General features: G+C 31.6%; 1 protein-coding gene across 2 annotated transcripts in view; it reads left to right on the top strand.

Moving 5' to 3' along the window:
• Positions 1–11,235, top strand: part of LOC111042288 — a 35,035-nt gene extending 23,800 nt beyond the window's left edge. The window contains exons 2-3 of one of the 2 annotated variants that reach the window (XM_022326841.1): positions 1,949–3,183; positions 10,009–11,235. In XM_022326841.1, coding sequence (XP_022182533.1) covers positions 1,949–3,183; positions 10,009–10,890 — 2,117 coding nt within the window. In that variant the 3' untranslated portion in view covers positions 10,891–11,235. The remainder of the gene's footprint in view (positions 1–1,948; positions 3,184–10,008) is intronic. The other variant, XM_022326840.1, reaches the window with a different exon arrangement.
• The last annotated feature ends 9,126 nt before the right edge of the window (positions 11,236–20,361 follow it).

The following is a 20,361-nucleotide window of genomic DNA, read 5'->3' as shown; positions in this document are numbered from 1 at the left end:
CGGTATATTTGCTGAAAATCTATTGATAAATTACCTCTCAAAAGACTAAAGTACTATCTATGTTCAATTTTCAATCTATTGATTGGACAACATGAACTTTTAAAGCCACTACCTATACAAAAAGTGATAACATACTTTAAAAAACCCTTTTTTATATAAAATCAATACATTTCTCTTCTCGTTTAGAAACTAAAATAAAGAAACGCAAAAACTGTATCATCATCACTAGCTTACAACACGTTATAGAAACTCATTTTAATCTAATTTAATATTAGAGAAATGCAAGCGAAACATAAAAATCAGAAATATTATTTTGATATAAAAAATCTTAATAAGTCCACTGAGAAATAAAAATCAGATATTTAAAACGAGTATAGACGACTATAGGGGTAGTTTAATTTACCTATGTAGATGGAAGATTGGACGACCACTTTTCCGGTTGTCTTAACATTTTAAAGCAGTGATAAATAATTGTTTATGAATAACGATTCAAAGTGGAGTTTAGGCCTTATGCAACGTAACCTTATTTAAAAATGGCGTCGTCTTAAATTTGTTTGATACAAGAGATGAATTATGCGTGATTACAGTTTGTACTTGGAACTGATGATAAAACATGGTTAAGAAATGAGTGTCTGCTAAAATTAAAATGAGTATTTTTTTAAATTTTTAGTGTTTTATTCAAATATAATTTAACATATCCATAAGTACTCGACTTAAATTAAAAATTAATTAAAACAACTTTTTGTTTTTTAAGAAAATACCATCACATTATTAAGAATCTTTGAATAAACTTTTGTAAAAGCGTTAGAAAAACTTTTTAAAACACGTCTTTTAGAGAAAATTCATTTTTTAAATATTCTGAAATGCTTTAAAAAGTGTCGTTAATATTCTGAAAATGAACCAAAGTTATAAAGTTCTCGTTATTTAAAGTGTGTGAAAACTGAAAGAATTGTAAGCGACAGTTACTTTTCCAAAATATATTATTACATTTAAAATTACAAAAAATAAATTTAAACTGCCGAGACTGGAAATATATTATTATTTGTTCGTAGTTCACTCAAATCATATTTTTACAGAAAAAACTCTAAGAAAGACAATAATACTAAAAAATAAAAGTAAACAGAAAGAAGTTTAAGCATATAGCCTATTGTCGACGGAAAAGCTTATTCACGTGAATAATAATAATAATTTATTTCAATTTAAAATCAACAAAAACTTGCGAAACCCCATAACAAAAACCAAAAAAAATCTTTCACTTGAAAGTTTAAATACGTTTTATATTTACTCACATAATAATAACAACATCGATCAGATTACAATGTAATATACATTTTCTACGTTGGTTGATAAAAAATACTTTATTCTACAAAATATTATCTTCTAATAACTTAGGCACTATAGTGACTAATAAATAATAATACAGTCTATAATTGATTGCTAGTGTATATGACTGTATTAAATGATCAACTATCCAAATAATAATGGTAGGTAATATAGTATATTTTGTCAATTACTAGGTTTATTTAATACACATTTTGTAATAAACACACTCCGCGCTATATTATTTTACCAAAAGCATTCATATTTTCTAAAGTCATAATTATTATAAAAATTAACACACAATTCTCTGAAATAACTATAACTTATAATATTGAAATAATAATATCAGATTATTTGCTAACTAAAATAATAAAAATAAAATAAAATAATCACAACCTAAACCATTGTACAATTGGTGTACATAGCTAATTGTTCTAAATTAATAATAAATATAAAAATGATAAGTATACAGTTATGGGTTACCGAATTTGGTCAAAATGCAATTTGGAAAACTTGGATGAAAACTCTTAAAACATAATTAAATATAGGTATCCGTACACGTTGTGCGAACTGCAAGTGCTCGACGGCGATAACATTTATAATCTCTTGTTCCTTTTGTTGTTTACAGTGAACGCTGCGGCCGTTGGAGTGGCCGTCGAGGACAAAGTTACTTTACCGTCGAGAAACGAAGCGACAAACCCGTTAAAAGAACCGACGCCCAGCACTCTGCAAGGAGCGTTCTTAAGCGGCAACCTGACAGACGTCACCAATGGTAGCACCAGCACCCCGCCGGCCGAGGTGTCCGACACGTCCACGACCGCGGCTGCGGCCGCTGAAACGGTTTGGAACGTGCAGACTGCTGCTGTGGCCACTCTGCCAGCCGATGGACGCAACGTGTCGGCCATGGCCACCAAACCGAAGCCGACCACCACTAATAGACCACCGGAAATGTGGACGGACGTCGTTTACACGAGCACCGAACAACCGTCGTCTTCGCAGTCATTGTTGCTGTCGTCTCCGCCGTCTGTGGTCGACTCGACCACTCAAGAAGTGATCGGTGGTGGAGATTATGGCCATGACCTGAACAACAAGAATCTTGTGGCCAACATGCTGAAGAGCTGGTTTAACCACAAAGACGACCCTGCCACTCCCGATGCGGCCACCAACAAGGGATATTATACAATGGCGACCAAATATGTGATCAAAAACGGCGGTAGAGAGAAGGAAAGAGGACCAACGGGCAACGACATTGAAGAAGAGGGGCCTGGTGTGGCCGCTGCACCGTCGTCCAAAGCGGTTACGGTGGCCGTCGTGGCCGGTAACAAGAGCTTGTTCGAGCGGTGGGACGAAGCCAGTGAGGAACAGGAACGCGTGTTGGAGGACGCTATGCGTTCCGAAGGACCTGTGGGTGATGCTGAAGGCGGAGGCAATGGTGGTAGCTCATCGTCGTCAGTGTTGGCCGCCGATCAAAACACGCCCAGCCGGTGGTTCGTGTTACTGTTGTCTGGCAACTCGACCGTGGCGCAAATGCGGCGCACCGATTTCGCAAAGTACCTCAAGCTGAACCTCGCTGCCAGGCTGTCACTGGAATACGACGAGGTCAAGATCAACCGCGTGTTGGTCGTCCCTCCCCGACTCATGGTCAACGTAAGCGTGGTACCCGTCTCTGAGCGGACCTTGTCAGCCGCTGCTGCGGCCGCTGTTGCCGCTGTTGCGTCATCCTCGTTCTCGTCCTGGTCGCCGTCGGCCTCCGATAAGACTGCAGCGGTCGTCTCCGATCGAGTGGTCGAGGATGACGACCCACTGCACAATCTAGTCGAAACAAACGCTACGCTCATGGAACTATCGGGAGAAGAATATCGGGTTAGTAGAATAGTTGAACACACCGCTAATTATATTAGTTATTACTGTGATACATGTTAAGAATATTTGTAGAGTGCTGTTGAAAAATACATTAAAAAATACATTGACATCATCTAGGTCAACTATATCATATAGTTTAGAGTACTCCCTAATAATTGGCCAACGTTTAAAAAACATTTATTTACATTTTATTTATTAAAACATTTTATTTTCAATACTATATTATGACAAATAGTATAAAAAATACGTATTTAAATATGTTTTACAGTGGAATTGTTCGATTCCGACAAAAATAAGTAGTCGGATGTAGATTGTAGAATATTTAGATCGACCGCAAAATATTATTGTACCATAGGTTGGAAACTGTTTACGGGTGAATACGTACCATTTAACTGAATGGAAATTTTTCATAATAAAAGTCAAAAATATAATAGCCTACGGTGTTATTTTTCGTCGGCCTTTTGCCATTGTGAATAATACAAGTATAATATGTATAGATTATTAAGATCGCTAATGGTAACTCTACATTAAAACTACTTTCCGCGACAGTGGTCAGTGATAAATTATTTATTCAGAATAAACAACCTTATTCTCGTGCCGAAACGTCCATAGAATTTATAAAATATATAAAGTACCTATCTTCCATCAAAGTATAATATATATTTTCACGTAAACAATATAACTTAAGAAACGTACCTAGAATTACGAGCACTTATAATTTAAAAACATCGAAATACCTAATCATTCAAATGAATTTTTTTATTTATTAGCTCATCATTGTTTTCTAATAATCGGGTAATACTCTCTTACTCCGAGATAGTCTACACTACCTTCTAGTGAGTCTACGAGAATATGTGCAAATTGTCCTTAGTTATTATAGTTATTACTCCCAATATTGTCTGTAGTTAAAAATCGTATAAATTGAAAAACAAAATAGGAACTGTTGTTAATTTAAAAAATTATAGTTTGTGAAATATTCCTATGCGAGTTAGTACGAGGATAATTTAACATCAAAATAATTGATTTTATAGTAGAGTACCTATAATGCTCATATTATACTATTATACACACTTTTTTGAATACACCAAAATATGTGCCCAGTGTGAAATGATTGCTTTCCTTATTGTATAGGCCATTCATACTCATTATTATTATTATTATCAATTTACCTTGAAATACTACTGCATACGCCTGAATTCAGTTTTATTATATTACAATAATGATTTTTCCGTCGCAATTAAAAAAAGTTAACAGCGGTTTCATATGGAATTATTTAGCACTCACACTCCAAAATTACATCGTCGACTATTACTTCCGAGTGCCATTGACGTTTTACAATATTCATATTATAAGGTTTGTAAAGCGCACGCGTACTTCTAAAATTGGTTTTTAATTGAAATGTTGGGAATAAATATACGCTACGCAATAATATATATCTATAATATTTATTATATATATATAAAGTATACGTGGACATATTTTAAACGTTAAAATATATTAGACTGCACCTGTACCAACTATACGATTACATTCGAAAGACAAACAAAATTGATTGAAGCAAAACTATTTCTTCGGTATCGTGAAACTGTATCGGTTTTTGTTTTTTACGTGTCTATAATCGTCGTGCAATACGCTTCACCGCAGGCCAATTATTTTGCCGAATTCAGGTCCGCGCCGGCTCGAACCCTGCAGTTAATAATATATAAGGTATGTGTGCGTTTGGTTAATACGACTCGGTGTAGTCTTTCTGATCAATACTGCTCGTTTACGGCATCGCCCTCACTGACATAGTTATTTTTAATAAAAAAATTTTAAAAAAAACTACGATTCTAGACAGTTATTATGACCAACGAAACACGTTTGATTTAGAATTTCAAAAGCCTGGTCGATTAAATATTAATCAAGTAGTCCAAGTATTTAATTTTTATGAGAAGAAAAAATAATACATAGGTGAAACAAATTTTTAAATCGTAATATTTCATTTAAAATATACAATAATAACAAACCTCGACGTATACGCATTAAATTGTTTAATGAATATAATAATATAATGACAACATTCAAACGAATACGACATGCCTAAAATTAAACTACGCACAATATGACGTACAGTATACGCTTATGAAGTTATGACATATTATGCGAGTACGTTTTCACTATCGCGTTATCATTATCATACTCTATTAAAAAAAAAGAAATGAAGTGAAATTAAAAGCAGTCAACAAGTTCATATTATGTATAAAAATTTTTTTAATATTTATATAAACGTATAAATAATAATTAACCCACAAAGGTTTTATGAAGTAGACAGGGTAAAATTAAGACTCGCGTTATAGTTCTGTGCTAAAAAAAAACATAAAAGCATCCCGAGCATATATACTGATATTAATATTATTCACAGAATTTTCTTTTTGAGTCCATACTACTGCATAGTCTACTATATTTTATAATACTTTGTTCGTAGCAGTAAATTAAAATGATTTCGTATTTTATCAGAGGGCCCTATGGGTACATCTTTCACTGACCGAGTATTCAGAAACAAATATACAATCTCCTTAATTCGTTTGCCTCGTTTCTAATTTTAAAAAAAATCTCAACTATACAATAAATGCATCTCAACCCGAATTAGAGCATAATTTATACATGTAATTAGGTACTTATAAAGTGATATATAATTTATTGCGTAACGACTACTTATATTATACGTATTTATAGTCTTATAGATCAATGCCAAAGTCAGGGTATGTCCCCACCCCAAAATGGTTTTTTTAGATTAAAATGAAATTTTCAAGTACAACCATGATAAATTATCATTCTAACTACAATGTAACAAAAAATATTTATTTATTTTTATAAAACTATTAAAGTCAAGGGTGGCCGGTTTTTAGTACACATGGGCGCTTGACGATATTCCCTTCGTATTCTTTTAAACGAATAACAATTCGATATAATATATAATTTTAAAACGCTCGACAATGATGATACATCAAGTAAGTTTTAGTTGAATATAGTAATTAATTAATACCTATGTAGAATACACCGTTTTTGGTAGGTATCAGTTTAAGGTGGACTTGTTAAGGGTTTAATAAAAAATGTCAAACATAATATTGATTTTACCTTGATGGAACACAAACAATTCAAAAACTTTTGTTTCAACCAAAGATATTGTGTATGGACGTACTGCAACCGTCATTCAGCTGTGACATAAGTACCTACTTTACACGCACGAGTATTCGTGCGATGGACAAAAGAGCCTAGGATTTGTTGAGTGCTCCAATTCATATATATACATAAACCACGTATGTATATATAGGTTATATGTATTATATACACGTCTGTTCAGCGCCCGACAAATTAATGCTCTCGCGGAGTTATTCGAAATCAACCGACGCGGGCGACCTACTTTACAAAACGGTCCACCCTTAATGTGGAAACGCATTATTTTGTCGTGTCACTGGCTCCCGCCATACCGGGATCATACTTCATGTCACTGGCACTGATGTTGCTGACAAAAACAAGAGGACCCAAAGACTATAGTGAGTTGGAGAGAGAGAAAGAAAGAGAGAGAGAGAGAGAGAGAGAGAGAGAGAGAGAGAGAGAGAGAGAGAGAGAGAGAGAGAGAGAGAGAGAGAGAGAGAATGAGAGAGAGAGAAAAAGAAACGGAGAGAGACAGACGGCAAATTGATATAAAGACCGCCGCCGTGCCGCTGCTAATGCGTGCCGAGCGTGTACTTGATGGAAATCGAATAAGAAGAACTGCTGTAGCGGGACGACAGAAGCTTCATGGCGAAATCATTTATTCTATTATCGTATTTTTTTTTCAAACACCAACTACGCTATTATTAGTAATATACAGCATGATTCACTGCTAATCCTCATTAATCTTTCAATGATAAATTTATTCAAATTATAATTTTTGGAATTTCTAAGTACCCGTACTGTAAATATTTTCAATTGCTTAGTATTTTATTATTTTTAAGTTATTTACTCAAAATATATAGAATTTCAAACCATTATACTCGAGTAAATCGGGGTTTAGGTCTTTATACAGTAGTATTATAATCATATATGTGTTACGGGCAATGTGGAATACCGGTCAATGTGGTCCTGCCCCGGCAATCTAAACCGCAATTTTTTTTTAACCAAATAATATTATTTTTATTAAAATTATAAATTATAATCATTACCTATTTATAGTATTGATTTTTTTTAAAAACATTCATCATTAATTTTATTCATGTATCATGTAATGATTATAATTTATAATAATAATGAGAAGAAATAATATTAGTTGGTTAAAAAAAAATTTGTGGTTTACATTGCCCAGGTAGGACCACACTGACCGGGCAATGTACACATTGCCCGTAACATAATTATTATATATGTATCGTTTAAACTCTAAAGGTTGCATTACATCGTTTGAGCATAATTTTGCAAATATGGTGTAGGGCTATATGTGTATTCTGGGCTATAGGTGAGTTGCGGCCCGACATGTCATTTACGTGTTGAAGACCGGTGAATTACGGCCCGGTCATATTTTATCAATAAGTTAATTGCGGCCAGGGAAATTTATTTATTTTCACAGTTCTCTGCTAGTTTTAACCGTACCACTAACGGCTGTGAAAGTTTTCATTCACACCTAAATTCATCGTTCTACTCTAGTCATCCTAACATCTATAATTTTATTGATGTGATAGTAGAAATTCAATCAGAAACGTATATCAAATGTAGAAGCAATGGAATAAAAACGAAGAAAATATGTGAAAAAGAAGCATTTATAAGACAACAGATGACAAAGCCAGCACAAAAAGAAATAGAGCAGTTTGATTTCGTCAAATCATTAAGTTTTAAGTTTTTGCCCGACCAATAAATATTTTTACATTTTTACATATTTTACATAAATATTAAAATTAATTTTACCATAAATTACCATACATTTTGCCATTTTTCCATTTTCCATTTTTGCCATTTTTACAAAAAAAAAACAAATTTTTGGGAGACGACTCAGCCAACATTCTCGTGGTGTCTTCTGGGTAACGCTAATAGGCTGATATGAAGTGATAAATAAAATGTAAAATGTGGCCGCAACTCGCACGTCTGTTTCATAAACACGGGCCGCAATTCGTACGTTATTTAGGGATCGGGCCGCAACTCACCAACACCGGTATTCTGAACAAATATAATGTTATTCAATCTAATATTATAATATCTACATGACTATATAATATAAACCGAGGATAAAAAAATAATGAAACGTTTGTTTATTAATAAAACTCCTAACGACAAACGACTTTCAGACAATCTAAATAATTTAATATTAAAAAGCGTTTTCGTGTTAATATTAATATCTGAGTTTTAGAAATGCTAGGTATGCGTGTAATTCATAATTCCATACATAAAATATACAATTTTCGTTTGTGGAATATTCATCTGAATAAATGAAACCTAAAAGAAAAATGCAAATAACATTTGTTGAAAATGAGTTGGGATTAATTTATAACTTACCAACAAATTATAATGTTGTAAAATAATTAAATCCGCTACAGAAGTTTTTATATAAAAATAGAACTCTACCGGATATTTAAAAAAAATTAGATCGAGATTAAAAATATAAATAAATGTAAACTCTCAATAATTTATTCATCTAAGACTAAATATTGTATAATACGTTTAAATATTCGGATTAATCGTAACATTATTATAGGTACCATTTTCGTTTTATATTTTTAAATCAGAATCCGACGCGAATAAAATAGGTAGCATTATTAATAAAAAAATTTTATTAAGGAATGTGTTACTTTAACATACCATAAACTTCAACTTTTAAAATTGAATCACTGAAATTGACATTTAATCATAAACTTCCATGCTTTAAACATTGGGAAATTATTAGCTACATGCCTATAAGCCTATATACATTCATATAAACGGCTATATAGTTGTATGCGTAGTGTTACTTAGTCTATCTGGGTGTGTGCTTGTCACTTGACTTATATTAAAAAGAGCAAAAAAGTAACGGTATTAAAATATTATATCGACGCACTTTTAATAGTTTTATTTTACGTATTCACCGATCATACTAGAACAATACGAATAGTATCAAAAACAAAAGATGAAAATCTCTAGTATCCACTACGCTTCCGAAACGTTTTGTATATTTTAAATTTATTATTTAGTTGACTTTCAAAAAAACCTGCAGTAGACATTGTAATATTTCATTCTGAAGTATAGGTACTGTATATCATTGTCGCTATACGAGACGATATTATTATATTCAGTGGCGTAACCAGGATTTTTAAATACTTGGTTGGGAGGGAGGGGGGGGTTTAAATATAAATTAAACTATGTTCTTCACAGTAATACATTTACTAGGGGAAAAAATGTCAAGGAGGGGGACACCCAAAATCCCCAACTGACTACGCCAGTGATTATATCATATATATGAGTATAGTCTAAAAGCTCGTCAAGAATATCGAGAAGATACCTTTGGACGAATTTTGCGATCGTTAAAATTGTGTTTATAAATTATTGACTAAATTCACTGCCATAACTATCCATAGTTTCATTCTTTAAAAATATTTTGTATTATGAATGTTTACTTAAATTTAAATATTTTGTCGGAATTGCCAATCTCTCGTATACTTAACACCGACAAAGTGTAAAGCCCAATACTATATTATAAGTTACAAATTATACCGAACATAGCCATATTAATATATTATTATAATAATAATGCAGATAATGTCTGTGTTAACGTATTCTAATACTATGATGATGACAATAACAATGATTGTTTATTTTTTCGGTGGATCACGCTGTGTGCAGGTGGAGAGATTCATGTCACTGAAATCGCAAAAGCCACAATCGATGGAGGAGACAACGGCCGTGGTTAGTGACCGGCACGCGGACATCGACTTCTTCATATACGCGACGGTGGGACCGTTGTGCTTCATTGTCGTGCTCGGGTTCCTGTTGCTGACGCTGTACAAGTACGTGCGCAAACATCCGGTCCAGTGGCCGTGGACACGTAAGTTCCGGCAGCCATCGTTCTGGCCGGGCGGCGAACATCAGCCCCGCCACCGACGGATGACGGACGAGTGCGGCGGCAGCGGATGCGACTTTGGAGCGTCGTCTTCGGCCGATGACGCGACGTCCGGTGGTGGCGGTGGATCGGTGAACGTCATCTACTCAGGCGAGTTTGAACAGAGCCAACAGCAACAGCTGTCCGGTTCGTGGTTGGACGACGCCAGTTTCGTGCCCGACGACAGCCTGGACAGGATACGCACACCCACGCTGCGGCGGACTGTCCCGCCCAAGAATAAGACGTTCACGGACATGCTACAGCAGTGTAGCGCCGGTGACGGCGATGACACCGGCGTCGGTGCTGGTGCTGCGGGCATCGGCGGAGGCGTCGACGGAGTCGCTGGCCAACATCTTCACCGTCACCGGTCGTCACGCGATGGACAGTGCGCGGCCGCGGTGCATCACGCGCAGAGTCCGCGCCTCAGCCGGGACAACAAGCTGCGCATATTGGGATGTAAACAGTCGTGTCTGCTGCTTCCCGCCGTACAACCGGTGGCCGCCGAAAAGACGACGACGACGACGACGACGACGATGTCACCTCCACCGCCGCCGCCACCACCGCTGCCATCGTTGTCGCCGACCCAATCGTTGGCCGCACCGGTTGCAGGCGGCCGACAGCCCTGAACGCGCACCTGATGAGCGACATCAGAGTATACAACAAGCGTGTATACAGGGCGTTTTTAGAATGTCGGTCGGATAAGTGATAACAGCTGGATACGGTTCGTGGTTAAGTGCTCGTTTTTCCACACTCTCTTTGTTTACCGAAAATTTACAAAACACGAAAAATATGTATACATAAAGAAGGGTTAGGGGTTAGCCGTTTTTGATTCTTACACACACACACACACACACACACACACACACACACACATACGCGAGAAACGTCTCGAATATATTTTCAGTCGTCAGAGGACAATATTATAATATTATATTTTAACATAATAATATTAATTTTGTTGTTGTTTAGTACCCGAGTATATTATTATACATACTATGCAGAGGCACTAAATACCCGTTTTCCGCACGAGTGTAATTTTACAATACCCTAATAAGCGCATTTAATATTTTATTGTCATACATCATATATAATTATGTACATTATTGTTGTGACGTCGTCACATAACGAAATATATTCATGTTTTCGACATTGTTTTTATTATTATTGCTATTATTGGTAGAGTCACTAAAATCAAAAAATGCACCTAAGACGGAACTTAAAAAAATATATAAATAAATAATAATTAATAATAATAATAATTGTTTTTCCTACGACCACATATATTATTATATATACGTACACCACACAGTATATATGTATGTAGTACAATATGTACTTATTTATAATATCACTCTATTTTATTACGATCATTACATAATATTTTATATACATCGATGGTCTATAATAGTATATGGTATACCTGCCTAATGTATACATATAAATGGCTCGCGTTAGATTGTTCTTGATTTTTACTTTATGGCTACTCGTTTATGGTAATTACCTCGAAAGTACAGGTTAAATTAACTAGGTATATGCTGCAGCTTATAATAATGTATACCTACGATAAAGGTGTTGTTCTCGTCTTTAAGGCATAGACTGTACGTTTGACGTACTATTTTTGTAATAATATTATTGTCTTGTCTTAATAAATTAATTTTGCTTAAAAAATAAGGTTTATTAATAAAGGCTTAATAACTTTAGGCTGTATAATAATCAGTGCACAGAGAGTTTCCATATAATACAATATGTCTTCATCAGTCTTTTTAGAAAATAACTAGTAATGAGCCAAAAACAATAATAAACCATATTATTTTACTTACTATTTACCTACTTGATTTTTTTCCTGTATATAGTGTGTAATGAATCCATATATATTATCTAGGTGGTAAAATAAATTATTGATAATATTAATAACTATTTATATTTAATTATGTGCTATATTTCTTTTGTCATTGAAAATGTATTCATCGTGACAAATGGTGATTAATAAAAATAAAAATAAATTTTTTTTTCTAATTTGTAAAACAAAGTCCGATATGTATAAAACGATGCCAACACCGTTTACAAGAAATATTAGAGCAAACAGTATTACTATCAACTAAAACGTACCCTTAGACTTAACAATATATACTAAAATTTAATATTATAATAGTTAACAATTTACATAATAATATAATATATACTAATAATAGGTATGTGTATTTGGTAAGAGGATAATAGTTACCTTAACTATTTAACTATACCTTCACTAGCTATAATTAACAAACATCAAACAATATTCACGGTAATCATTAATAACGATTTTGTTGTTGTATTAATTACCGTTTCAGTTGTGTAGTATAAAATAGAATAGTAGTTGTGTCTGCACGTTATTAAATTATATAAGAATAATATTATAATTTATAACATACAGTCAAATACTCAATTTTTTTTGTATACCTACCTATGTGTAAGAATATTTCTTTATTTTTGTTCAAAGGTTTTCGTGTTGTAAATGTGATTTGACTTATAACTCGATGAACGCTAAATAAGTTTATATATTTATTAGTGATATACCTATAACAATGTATATAAAAACTTATTTATACATTATTGTAGCTGAGAACTTATTAAGAATTTTAAAGTCTTTTACGTCGAGATACGTTTTAAAGAATTATATTATTCTTTTTCCATTTTATGATTACCTATTAGATCAGTAGATGGATTCCACCATAAAATATTGTAAATGTCTTCCTCCTTCTTTTTGTTGGATAATAAAGTCTATAATTTTTAATAATTTCTATTCATATAGAGTATGTTATACTGTTGTGGTCATGAGCTACGGGTATTTGTAGTTTTAATATTATAATATACAAATTATTATATTCCTGGACGATGTAAACGAGTAATGTGTATGTTTCCATCAACCATATTGTTTTAATTTTTTAAATTTTATTAGTTAATTATATTTTAAATTTATAAATTTTATGTAAACATTATACATAGTTAGTTGTGGTTTGTTTCCGCAGATTAATCATAAATGTATTAAACTATTATATAATCAATAAAATCGATATTAATAATATTAATTTGTCTACTTACAAACGTGTATGGAGTATAGAAACACTATAAATTACATGCCTACCTAATTAATAATACCATATTTGTGATGAGTCATCACTGATGACTAGTACTATTATTAACTTATTAGTTATTTTAATTTAATAATATTTACAGCCGCTGTACTACAATTGCCTTCACGTATTGAATTTTGCATTTACGAATTGTTCCAAAAATCTCAAATTGTTTGTTATTTGACCAGATTAAAACCAAAAATATCACTCAACAGGGTATGACTTGTATTTTAATATTTTTTTAATCTTCCTGTATAGAGTAAGGTAGGTAAATTTCAACCAATACTAACATAGTGGTATATTTATGGGGGGTTGGGTAACTCTGATTTAAAACTGAAAATCCATCATGTATAGGCATGATAAAGAGGGTCAATACCCCCTCTCAATAAATAAATTAGTAGAAATTATAGTTATTAGATAGTTTTTTTTTTAAACAGACAAGATTCAAATATTAAAACAAGAAGTATAAAAATACAAAAATCGAAAACTTACAGATACGTACTAATAAAAATAGCGTACATAAAACAGTAATATATTTAATTTCAACTCATGACAAGGGGAGGGGGTCTAAATACCCTATTGCCCTCTCAGTTAAATATCTGAAGGGGCAGTTGCCCTCCCCTGCTGATTACGCCTACGGATACTAATGTAACAAAGGAAAAAATGAACAAAAATATTATACTATGCATTACCTACATACTTTATAGGTATCTACCTACTTGAAATGAATGTACACATTTATTTTAAAGCAGTTATTCTCTATTAATATATTATATTATTATTATTATTATTATTTGAATTTTGAACTTAAAATGATGTGATAGTAAAGACACTTATCTTTACTCAAAAAAGGGTAATTTCGTTGTTTTCAAATCATACAAACCAAATATGTGTACATTGTGGTGTACCTCTATGTACTATATAGATAACAGATAATACATAGATGAAGAGTAGGTGCGCTATAAACATAATATATCTATGTGTGTATTTGAGACTGTTCTTTAGAATCTAGGTAATCTTTTACACAAAGGAAAAGGTCATACACGAGTTTTACAAAATATGTAAGATGAAAATGTGCGCAAACGAGTCGTGAAACTAACAAGGTATAATGGCATTTCGTTGTGTGCAAAAGCGCCTTGTCCCTCGACAATTTCAAATATTATATCACGTGATGCATAATAATCTTACAAAGAGAGCATAAATACAATTCTATTATGTAAGGTACCTACATTGAAATATGGGATGTACAGTGTACTTCAATAATTATTACCAAAACCGATCGCTTATTGGCTCGAAAAAATGACAATACACATTGGCATTGTATATTTACATTTTACACGGATATTAAAAAACGAGTACAAACTATAGTTATATACATCTCATAAGCCCACAATAATAACTCGATGATTCTATATATTATGTAGGCACCTACTACCTACCTATTTCGCCTTAAACAATATATATAATAATAATATATATAATAATATAGGTACGATAACAGCTGCAGTGCCAAAAGCGACAATACAACACACTTATAACAATTTAAAAGTACCCATCTAAATACCTATTTTAATTACTCGAATGAAAAAATATTTAATTAATTACCTATTTAAATGTACTTTTCAATTATTAATTAAATATTAATATAAATATACTCACAGATCATTTAATATAATAATAAATACTTCAATTAAAAATGTATTTTACATTTGCTAACCCAATTAGCTTCTTTATCCTTAGGATTAGGTGAAATAAAAAAAAATCTAAAAATTACAATTTGTAAAACCGTTAATTATATAATATTTGAACATAAATATTGAAACTTTTTTAGTTTAATTTCTTTGTATTAAATAGAAAATTAATAAATACAATTATTATAAAATTATCATCAGCGCTTCTCTTTTTTTAGGGTTCGTAGTTATAATGTATACAAAAATAATTGATGATTTTAAATGTATTAAATGTTAATTGGTTTAATATTTTACATATTATTTGTAAGTATTTAATATTTTTATATAAAAAATACAAAAATAAGTATTATACATTTATTGTGTTTTACACTTGGATTTAAACATCATTATTTGTGTGATTATTATTACTTAACACGTATAGGAACTACGTTATTACAATATACATAATGATAACACATATAGGTATCTAACATACTAACCTACACAAATACTGCACTGAGACCATAACGCTAAACTGTGGCAAACTATCTGCTATATTGCATTTGCAATACAGCATAAACATATTCCATTAATAATAATGATTTGTCATATTGTTTAATACTAGTTAATAGTTATTACATAAGCCTCACCGACCGAATTCTGGACTACTACTTGAATCGCATTCATCTTAAATACATTACGCAATGGTTAGAACAGTTAGGTTATTCATATAATGGGGTTAACCATATAGGTTAGGAATACGTATATTTATTGTTTATTATTGAAATTTAACTCGACATAGAGAATAAATGAACTTTTATGAATAATTTTCATGTTTTTATTTAAAAATTGAACATTTTAAAAGGACAAAACGAAACAGCTTTCAAAATCATATACATGTATTCAACTAAAAACCTTTTCAAGATTTGATAAAATATTCTAGAATAAAGTACTTATGGTCTCCGGCTTACTGGCGGTAACCTAACTATATGGGGTGCAATGAGTCTATGAGAATAATAAAAAAATTCAATATAATAAAATAATTAGTCTAATATGCAAAATGTATAGTGTAAGAATTATTGTAAAAATGTTCTCGAATAAAACATTATCTGACAACGACGTGTAAGTATGTGGGTACACATACTCGGAGAACATTACTCACAGTACCTATATGCACGTATATTGTATATATCCATTTATATAATATGTACATAATAATTAATAGAAGTGTGCACAAAACTTAATCGTTTGTGTTACCTATAGATATATAAAGTATAAGTTTGTTAAACATAACTTACATGTCTTTTATACCCATATTATGTACTAACTTGTATATATGCTACGAGTTTACGGATTTATCTTACACGCTTACACGAAACTGGTAACTACTACCTATATAAATATATATTGTACAGCGTAGGTACCCGAAACTAAATTATTTGCATAGTTGCATTGTACACACGTTACACAGTTAAAATACAATAAAAATCCGGGATATCACGTAAGTTTATACGCCCCTTAAGAATATAATATAATTACGATGCCCAAAGAAAGTGTTCTCTAGAGTATTTACTGTAAACTACAGTTAAGTGTAAAAAATAATATTCAAAAAAATAATAAAAATAATATACCCGTGAGTACATGGTAGTCACTATCCCTCTAAAATATCAATAATCTATTAAATTATCTTGTTACTATTGTTTAATTTTTGTAGAATCGATGATGGTGCAATAACTATAGTGCCTATCACATTATCTTTGCAACGTTTTATAGTTTTCAGAGTTCAAAAGAACACTTTATGGCTGATCGTCCTATAATAGATGATAGAGTTATCAAATATGCAGACCATCTCGTAGACAACTATTTAACAGAAGATTGTGACTATTTTCCAGAAATACGGGCACCGAAAAGCTCTAGTTTACAACGCACGACTAATAACTGTGAATCTTTCCATGCAAATTTCAATCGAAGATTTTATAAAGAATCTTCATCCATATTTAATTTGTTTGCGTTTTTAGTTGATGAGGTGCAAACTGAAAAAACTTGGAAGTGTTCACTTGGCAAACTTTACTCACGATCGATAAATCCGAGAGAGCAAATCCAAGTATGGAAAATATATAACAGATTATCAAAACGGACAACTTGACAGGTACAGCATATCATGTATTAAAATAGCTAGGTGTCTTTATTAATTAATAGTAAATATATCACTAAAATATTGTCATCACATGTTTAGGTATGTTTTCGTTAAGTTAGTTTCAAACAATTATTTTAAATTGTAATGAACTAGAGCTAACAAAAATCAGAAGACGACAGAACACAGAACACATTTTCAATATTTTTTTTTGCCAAAAATTGTTCACAAGATTCCAGCACTGTGGTCAATAATTGTAAAAGTCTGCTATAAAGCCTGTAAAAAAGTGACACGAAATATTGTGAGTATAAAAATAAAACAGATTTTTTGCAGTTTGCAAATATAAAAAACAATCTTTAGGTAGGTACATGATTAATGTAATCATGTAAGTTGGGAGATACATTTTTTTTATTATTAGCTTTTAGAATACGAGATACCTTATAGTATTAGGTCCAAATATTTTTCCCCGTAGAGTTTGTTACTATCAAATTTTATATAACATTTAAATACACTTATTATGTAATATTATAATTTATATTTATATTCGAATCGTATAATTATGTATTTCTATACAAATCAAAAACAACTATGATGAGACAAATGAGGCAACGTTAAATTTGAAACGAGACCCATAAACCTATGATTTTATAAGAGACACTTCGTTATAAATATCAGTGCGTTTAATGCTTGCCCTATTTCTGTCATTTAGACAGTTATAAATTACTGCGTTGCACTTTAAACCATCGTACGCCGTACAGCTAAAAGTAGGTACATCTGCCTAATAAATAACACTGACACATTGATGGCAGTATCAACAGCAAGGAAAATTATCTCATTAAAGATTTCGACAACCGACGTGTAAGGTAGCTACAAGATTAATTCCATATAGATTATAGAACCTCGTTTTTCTGCGACACAACAGGAAACTTTCGACACTCATTTTGCGCTGAGTAACTTCACAATATACATATTTTAAACATAGGTATATGTATATATATATGGTCATATACTTGTATTGGAAAAAATCGTTATTCACCGAAGAGACAGTTTTTTAATTTTTCATTGAATGTTTTAATGGAATGGAGGTATTCCAAAAATTAATATAATATCAATAAAAAAAACCCTTCGTAAGATTATTGGTTTAATATTGATTTTTTTTTGTGGAATGAAAAATAAGATTATTTGCATAAAAAAAAATATTCTAAGACTTTTTATAAAATCAAAAGCCATTGAAATTTTTCAAAATTAAACAACTATACAGTCTACAAATGTTATCATCGCCTACATTGAACCACCTTACCTCTTAACCACTATGTAATATCTTATACCTGACTAATATAATTTAAGGATACATTTGAATCAATAAATTAATACTCATTATAATAACATCTACGAATAATGCTGTATTGTATGTACTCTGTAAGAACTAAAAAAGTAAAAAGTCATGTTACAAAATATTAAAATTTAAAATGTCAAATGATTGTAACGTTCAATTTAAGTTAGATTCGTTCGCTTGTTTTATTATAGATGATAATATATTTCCGTGACGCTGTCATTTGAAACACGAAAAAGAAAAAGATGGTAATATATTTATGTATGTATGATATAATTTTATGCATGGAATAGGTAATACGCGCCCCCCTCCAGAGTATTAAAGCTCAACTATAGCTGGTGTGAAATGAAAATCTAATAAAAATTTGTACTTACTAAGAAACAATAGACCATCTCTCTATTTTTCTATTTATGTTACAAGTTTAAATATTGACTTGACAATTTATTTATTACTTTTTAGACGTATTTTTGGGATTTAACTCATAAAATTATGGATTCCATCTTTAATAATTCACTATAAATCTATAATAACTACATCCCAAAGAAAGTCTACATTCCCTAAGCTCATTTGGATCCACACTTGCTAATGCTCAGGAAATATTTTTAACCGTATCACTTCAATGTTGGTTAACGATTTTTTTACTATTACTTAAATATTATGTCAAATCATACCATAGGTCGGCCGGTTATAATTATTTATTTTACCATTAAGCATTAGTACAATAGTAGGTTAAATTCATTTTTGCCAAAATAATTACATTTGAAAAACCATTGTGTGAATAAAATATAATAATATCCTCTTAAAAGATTCAAGTACCTTTTTTTTCCTTGTTATCAAGAACCAGAGGAGGAACTGGTGTTGGCATTGCTTCTATCCCGGTCCCCATCGTTTATTGTGCAAAAAAAAGTAGTTTCACAGCAATAGGCATCCTGGGATGAGCTCTTCTTCGCTACCAAGTAGCCTTTCCCTATTGCTCAAGAATAGTATTTTTAAATTACAACAAAATAACTTAAATCATTATTCTTGGTTATTTAATATTTAATTTCGTCCAAATTTGAACATAAAATAACTAGATATAAAAAAAACTGTGTTTCTAAACTTTTTAGATTTTTTTATTACAGTATTAACTATTTATGTACGAATTGGTTTTAAATTTTCGTTCATTAGCTATAAGCGCACGAATACATGTTGCCGAAAAAGGGGCCACCCATCATGTTGAACGCCGCTTTGATTTCCGTTTCGGTATCATAATATAAGGTTAGGCATGGAAGAGTATCATCTTGGGAGTTGACTTGAGGCTCAATAAAACTCTCACGTCATCTCGCTTAACGTTGTCGAAGACATGGATATTATACGAAAGTAAGTTTTTTTTTTAGCTTTTTTTAATAAATCTAGCTCAACAATTACAATACATTAAAATTTTAACAAACCAATATAAAAAAAAAAACAAACAGAGTAATAACAATAAGTACCTAATATTAGAAATATTTAACTGAAAATATAACATTTAGGTATATATACAAAAATAATCAGATGATAAAACCAGCCTCCTGAATAAATGAAATAATAATTATAATGACCTGTTCAGAGTTATAATTTAGAAAGGAGTAGAGATTAAATGAAGTATTCAAGGAGTTAAGAGAAGTAACTGAGTTCTGGCGTTTAATGGAGAGTGAAGGACAATCGAAAAAAATATGAAACAAATAGCAGATGCACTCCTCCGTATAATAAAATACAATATACAATTAAAATTCGTTCGTTGTATAGACAATTGCTGTAGCAACTTTGAATAATAACAATTGTGAGACCGAGACGAAAGAAAAAGAAAATATGGAAATTATCCAAAC

Source organism: Myzus persicae, unplaced genomic scaffold (assembly GCF_001856785.1).
Source record: "Myzus persicae strain clone G006 unplaced genomic scaffold, MPER_G0061.0, whole genome shotgun sequence".
Taxonomy (NCBI): domain Eukaryota; kingdom Metazoa; phylum Arthropoda; class Insecta; order Hemiptera; family Aphididae; genus Myzus; species Myzus persicae.
This window is presented reverse-complemented; position numbering and strand designations above follow the sequence as displayed.